General features: G+C 39.8%; 1 protein-coding gene across 1 annotated transcript; it reads right to left on the reverse strand.

The window, feature by feature from the left end:
- Positions 1-556: 556 nt before the first annotated feature.
- On the reverse strand, positions 557-3,038 carry LOC109213822 (proline-rich extensin-like protein EPR1). The gene has a single exon (XM_019377659.1). The coding sequence runs from the start codon at positions 2,536-2,538 to the stop codon at positions 604-606; it is 1,935 nt and encodes a 644-aa protein (XP_019233204.1). The 5' UTR covers positions 2,539-3,038; the 3' UTR covers positions 557-603.
- Between the last annotated feature and the right edge of the window lie 4,209 nt (positions 3,039-7,247).

Genomic DNA, 7,247 nt, shown 5'->3' on the forward strand with positions numbered 1-7,247 from the left:
TTAGAAATTTTTGGGAGAGCAAGACAACTAACAAACACTCAAAACTCACTATTAGAGAGGTGGAGGAAAGGATGATTTTTATTCAACTACACTTTCTCCAAATTGCTAGCATACATGGGTGCTTATAGTAGAACTCCTACATGTATCTAGCCTAAACTTCATGTGTACATATTAATTAAGTGCCCGTTTGAATTGGCTTATTTTAAGTGCTTTTAAGCCAAAATAACTTTTTACCATTTTGTAGTGTTTGGATAGAGTAAAAAAATGCTTTTAAGCACTTATTTTTAAGCTAAAATGACAAAAATAAGCCAAAAGCCAAAAGCTACAATTCCTAACTTATGGCTTAAAAGCCACTTAGATTAAGCCCATCCAAACGGGCTCTAAGTCCACACATGTACACACTAGTCCATACATGCCTACTCTAGTTCACACAAATTCACACATGTCCGCACCTCACTATTTTCTAACTATATGTACGAAAACATTAAATTAATGTAAATAAATCTAAACAAATGTGGACAAATAGAAACAAGTTTATTACTATTTTTAACACATAATACAGTCGATACAACTCTAACTGTTACAAGCAGTTTTATTGAAAATTTAATGATACCCAGAAGGTGGAGGACTTCCATATCCTGGTGAGCTAGGGGGAGGTTGGTAAGTGGGTGTTGGTGGAGGTAAGCTAGGGGGTGGTGTAGGTAAGCTAGGGGGTGGTTGGTAAGTGGGGGTTGGTGGCGGTAAGCTAGGGGGTGGTTGGTAAGTGGGGGTTGGTGGCGGCAACTTTGGCACTGGAGAAGGTATTGGAGTAGGTTTATAAACGGGAGAAGGAGATGGCAAACTTGGTGTAGGTTTGTGAATAGGAACATGAGGAGGTATTTTTGGTGGAGGTGAGTATACAGGAGGAGGTAGTGGTGGACTTGGTAGAGGTGAATATACCGGGGTGGGAGGTTGTGGACTTGGTAGAGGAGGTGAGTAAATGGGAGTAGGTGGTGGGCTTGGAGGAGGAGGTGAGGGATAATGGTATACAGGAGGAGGAGGTAATTGTGGGGTTGGCGGAGGTGAATACACTGGTGGTGGAGGTGAGTAGACAGGAGTAGGTGGTGGACTTGATGGAGGTGAATATACTGGTTTAGGAGGCACTGGTCTTGGTGGAGGTGAGTAGATAGGAGGTGGTGGTGGACTTGGTGGAGGTGAGTAGACAGAAGCAGGTGGTGGGCTTGGTGGAGGTGAATATACCGGTTTAGGAGGTAGTGGACTTGGTGGAGGTGAGTAGGCAGGAGCGGGTGGTGGGCTTGGTGGAGGTGAATATACAGGTTTAGCGGGCGGTGGACTTGGTGGAGGTGAGTAGACAGGAGCGGATGGTGGAGTAGGTGGTGGACTTGGGAGAGGTGAATATATTGGTGGTGGAGGTGAGTAGACAGGAGCAGGTGGTGGACTTGGTGGAGGTGAGTAGACAGGAGCCGGTGGCCGGATTGGTGGAGGTGAATAGATAGGAGTGGGTGGGGTTGGAGGAACAATTGGAGGCTTGTGAATAGGTGGAGGTTTCACTGGAGGCTTATAAACAGGCGGCTTGACAATTGGAGGTTTGTGGATTGGAGGGATTACTGGCGGTTTGTAAACAGGAGGGGAGCTAATAGGTGGACTATAGACAGGAGGCTTATGAGTAGGAGGTGGTTTTTCAATAGGCGGATTCAATGGAGGACTGTAACTTGGTGGAGACACTGGGGTGGGTGGTGTTTCTACTGGTGGAGGAGATACTGGTATAGGTGGTTTTTCTACTGGCGGAGGATTGTAAACCGGTGGAGGTGGATTCTCGACTTGCGGTGGCGTGTAAACCGGAGGAGGTGACACTGGTATAGGTGGATTTTCTACTGGGGGAGGTGATACTGGTATAGGTGGATTCTCGACTGGAGGAGGATTGTAAACCGGTGGGGGTGACACTGGTATAGGTGGTTTCTCTAGTGGTGGAGGCTTGTAAACGGGCGGTGGAGATGGCGGAGTTTGAACAGGTGGTGGAGATGTAGGAGGTTGATGATAAGTTGAAGCTGGTAGCAGTTTCAATAGTGATCTTCTATAGACCTTTGGTTGATGATTATTTGCATAAGACACCTTCTGAGAGGCCCTATATGCTGGAGAAGGATGTTTAGGTACGTTTGAAGGTTTTCTCGAGGGAGTTCCATAGGTGGAAGATGAAGGTTGTGGTGGTGTATATACATGTGCAGGCTTATTATGCATTGAAAGAGATGCTCTGTATATATGCGAACTCGAGGTTGATGGTGGCAGAAGTGATGGAGCGAAATTGTTGTCCGCAGCAACTTTATTGCTAACCCCAGAACAAAGGTAACTGGATCTTGCGCGCTCCTCGTACTTCTTGGAACCGTCTCCATTCTGTTGACCTACAAAAACAGAAGAAGAGAAGCAGGAGGAAGGAGAAGAAGAAACAAGATTCAAGCTGTCAACACCAGAGAAGAAGAACACAAGAAAAAACAGAGAAACAGAGAATGACTTGTTGAATGGAGTCAATGGGTTTTTCATTGTATGAAAGCAGACTTAAATGATGACAACTATAATGAACATTTCTTCACAGTATTACTGTGATTGAGTACAGAAGTGAAGGTGATAAACCTGAGATTTTATAGTAGAGAACTTGAGAGACTATTATCAGTTACAAATTTCGTGTCAAGATCAAGAAGGTTTTAGCATTGGATTTTCTGCATGGACTAAAGCTCTGTGAAGACGAATGTCACATTTCCATGGTGGGAAAAGTAACTTTGAAATTTGCCTAGTTTTCTTTGTAGTAATGAATGAGGTAATAGGTTGGTTAGATGGAGATAACAAGGTAATAAAGGCATTCAGCAACCTTTAGCTTGGAGATTAGCGTTGCTTTAGCCTTTAGTAGAGTCGTAATGCTTTTGAATTTTCTTGAATTAAATGAAGTTAAAGCTTTTGACATTTCTTGAGTTAAATGAAGTTAAATCTTTAAATCAAATCTGAGAGAGTTTCTTGAGTTCTGAGGTAAGGGGTGGTAAACTGTACGGAGTACATCTCTTTTGCTTTCAAAACTAGAAATTGGTATTTCATATTTAATGTACTATGCTTCTTTAGTAAACTTGTTATTTATATCTAGGGCTGCTTATCGGGCGGATTGGGCGGTTATTTACTCTTAACGATTTGGCTTATCGGTTATCGGTTTTTAAATGTATTAATCCGCTAGCCACCCGATAAGATATCGGGCAGATTGGTATCGGTTTAGCTATTATCGGGCGGTTATCGGATGGTTATCGGTTTAGTTTCAGTTGATTGAAACTTAACATACTTCAACACAGTGTTGGGGAGTACATCTCCGAAACAACAATATAGTCAACATTTCTCATATATATATATATCAACTAAATTACACCATGAGGCCATATTACTAGAATCAAATACTGGATATCAAATACTTCTTTTATCTTCTCATACTACATTCAAGTGGATGGTAAGGGATTGAGAAGTGTACAATAGAATACATCAACAATATCATTTGAACAGATTTCTTACTGTTTAAGACGATGACAAACTGTTAAAAAACAAAAAAAACAACTTGGTTAAGATTGAACCTAATGTGTAAAGTGTAAATGTTAATAGTTTAATGGGAAAATGCATAAGTACCCCCCTGACCTATACCCGGATTCCCAACTACACACTTTTTCTTTGCGGGAATCCTATTACCCTTCTAAACTTATTTTAAATGTAATTATTTGCACCCTTAACGCTGACAACCAAACTCTTGGCAAGTGGTGAGCTACACGCGCCCCCACATGTATTTTTAGTACTTTTTTTATTCTTTCTTCTTTTTCTTATCCTTTTTTTCTTATTTCTTATTATTCTCATTTTTCTTGGTTATTTCATTCTCTTTCTTTTTGTTTTGGTCACCGGCGGCATAAAATGGTGCTCGTCGGAATTTCACAAATACCATTTTTTTTCCGGCGACAGATTTTTATCCCGATCTAAGTGTGTTTTATTTTATATATATATAAATTTTTCTTGAAAGCATAATTTATGTGTGGGAGGAAGAGAAAAAGAAACAAAAATGAATATAAGCTGAGAAAATTTTTTCCAGTTAAAATTTCAATAAATCATTTTTTTTCCGGCGTGGGAAGGTTTTTCGATGATGAATTTTTCCCCCCAAATCTGAGTGTATTTTGCTTTGCTTATGAATAGATCTTTTTGAGAGTTTAATTTGTGTGTGAAAAAAAAATGGAAGAAAAACGGTTAGACAAAGTCGCCGGTGAATGAATATCCGCCGGAATTAGAGAAGAAACAAAAAAAAAAAGTAAAAGAAAAAAGACAAAGACAAAGAAAAAGGAAAAGGAAAAAAAAGTAAGAAAAAATGGTAAAAAAGAATAAAAAATAATCTGAAAATCGTTTTTTCTTGCTTCTCACTGTCCTTTGGGAGAGTGAAATACACACACTCTGCCATGTCAGCGTTAAGGGTGCAAATAATACTATTTAAAATAAGTTTAGGGGGTAATAGGATTCCCGCAAAGAAAAAGTGTGTAGTTGGAAATCCGGGTATAAGTCAGGGGGTTTTATGTATTTTCCCTAGTTTAATACAATTAATGGTCTCCAGTGGGGAAGGGATTAGGATTTAGGAGAATACACGCGTCAAAGAGACTCAATGGCCAATTAGATACTTCCAAGCAATCTGTACAATTCACTTTGCACTTCGTACAATTGTCCAGAGTAGTAATATGGATAAAAATAAATTATATATATATATATATATATACTAGTTTCTCGGCACGTGCATTGCACGTGTGTACCGAGTCATGAAGTACACATTTTATAAAAATAATATCAGTATTATTAAAACAAATCGGAGTAAATAATAATACCGAAAGAATAAAGTACAAAAAATTCAACTAAAGACCATTCTTTCAAGAAATTCAATACTCACTTGGCAAGGAATACACACAAGGATTTAAAGAAATTAAGAAACCAGTATGTTTGAGGAGTAAAACCCGTATGTCCAGATTGATTCTATCAACAAAGTATTCCGATTCACCTTGCAAATAAGAATCAATATTTTATGTGGTAAAGGAAATACAGAAGGTTGACCAAGCATCAATTTAGCCCAAGTAACTCTACAATATACATCAAGTTGAACACTCTTATAATAGAGCCGAGCCTATCCGAAATCAAAAAGGTCATCTCTGTAAATGAAGTAGCAACTGTTTAGCTCAAATGAAGACCATCATCATATGTTGAATCAAAGAAACTAATAGATCTAAAGATTAGCGGCTTACTAATTAAGGTTTTCTTCCATACAACCCTTCTGAATTGCATAGGCACTTCACTTGGAAATCAATTACATAAGAGTACTTTCAAGAAGTTAAAATTATTAGAATAGCAAGTATCTTCCACTTACCAAGTGAGGTTCTGTCTCAGTAAATGCAGATTTCTACAATATGTTTTAGGAGCTAACACAACTATCACTATTAAATGTGTAACGACCCGACCGGCTGTTTTGACCCCTAGCGCATCGTTCAGCAGTCTGAGGCCATGAGCAGCTTCGTTTCAGGTATTATGATTTGTACGCGTGGTCGGGATTGGATTTCGGGAAGTTCAGAGTTGATTTGGGAAGAGAATTCTCATTTTGGAAGCTTAAATATAACGACCCGACTGGTCGTTTTGCCTTTTAGAACCCCGTTCCCTTAAATAAAACTTTCCGTGCTTGCTTTAGCTAATTTATGACTTGCGAGAACGGTTAGTTCGGGAGTTGGAAGAGTTTTGAGTGAAATATGTCCAATTGTTTCTTTAGGATTCTCTTAAAAGACCAAGTTTGACCTCGGTCAACTTGTTGGGAAAACGGACCCGGACTCGTGATTTGACGGTCCCGGAGGGTCCGTGGAAAAATATGGGACCTGGGCGTATGCCCGAAATCGAATTCCGAGGTCCCTAGCCCGAGTAATGAATTTTTTATTGAAAATTGTTAAATCTAAATCCTAAGAGTTTAATAAAGAGGAAAAATGCTTGATCATATTGGTATCGGGCCCGTATGTTGGTTCCGGAGCCCGGTACAGGTTCGGTATAATATTTTAGTCTTGTCTGTGGAATTTGGTGAGAAACGGGACTGATTTGACGTGATTCGGACGTCCCGTTGAAAAGATAGGAATTTGGATGTTCTTAAGGATCTCATGCGTTTTGGTGTTGAATCCGTGGTTTTAGGTGTTATTTCGGCGATTTGATTGCTTGAGCAAGTTTGTGCAATGTTGTAAGGAAACTGTCGATGATGATTCATTTATCTCATTGCGTGAAATAGGAGATATTAATGTGTGTAACTGCAAGGGTTGCTCCGTTGAGGAAGAGGAAGGTCTGCATGAGGCATCACATTGTGGTTCTAAAGGGAGATGGTGGTGGATACATGACAGCACTTGGACATTGATAGGAGCAATAGTATGTGTTGACTAGTGGGCATCGTAGCATCATTCGTAGCCTCAAATGGGAACACATGTTAATCAAATATAACATGACGTGAGACATAAAACTTTGCAGAACATGGATCAAAATGCTTGTAACCTTTATGAATCTTACTATAGCCTAAGNTTTTAAAAACGGGACTTAGGGCATTTATTTCATTTTAACTCTACACTTGGGCGATTTTGGAGCTTTCAAAGAGGGGAATTCAACATAGCATTGTGAGCTTGTGATCGTTCGGCTCCGAATTGAGGGATTGGGCTGGTTTTTGATATTGGAAGTGCGCTTTGGAGCGAGGTGAGTCTCCTTTCTAACCTTGTAAGAGGGAATTGTCCCCATAGGTGAATTAATTGGTTATGTGCTCCTATTTGTGGGGGCTACATACGCACGAGGTGACGAGAGTCCGTGCGTAGCTACTATCATGCTATTGTCCGGGTAGTCTAGGACCCAAAAGCATGCTATACTTGGATTAATTGTAAACTTATTGACAGCCCGAATTGCTTAACCCACGTCGAATTACTAAATAAATTTCAAAATAGATTAAGCTTCTTTTCTTAAATTGTTAAAAGAGAAAGTGGCTTTTATTGAATAAATATTCCCCGATAAATTCTTAATTGGCTATATGAGCATGTATTTCTATGTGTGCCTGCGTCGCATGTATGATTCGCAAGCAGGGTGATTGTTTATTTTGTGTTGACCGCGTCGCATGGATAGTTCGCGAGCGGGGTAATAGAAGCATCTATGGTTCGCGCCGTTCGACCCTCGGCAGTGCACAATTTATTTTC

The sequence above is a fragment of the Nicotiana attenuata genome, unplaced genomic scaffold (assembly GCF_001879085.1).
Source record: "Nicotiana attenuata strain UT unplaced genomic scaffold, NIATTr2, whole genome shotgun sequence".
NCBI classification, from domain to species: Eukaryota; Viridiplantae; Streptophyta; class Magnoliopsida; order Solanales; family Solanaceae; genus Nicotiana; species Nicotiana attenuata.

Coding starts and splice junctions, on each gene's coding strand:
- LOC109213822 (XM_019377659.1), bottom strand. CDS start 2,538: ATGAAAAACCCATTGACTCCATTCAACAAGTCATTCTCTGTTTCTCTG.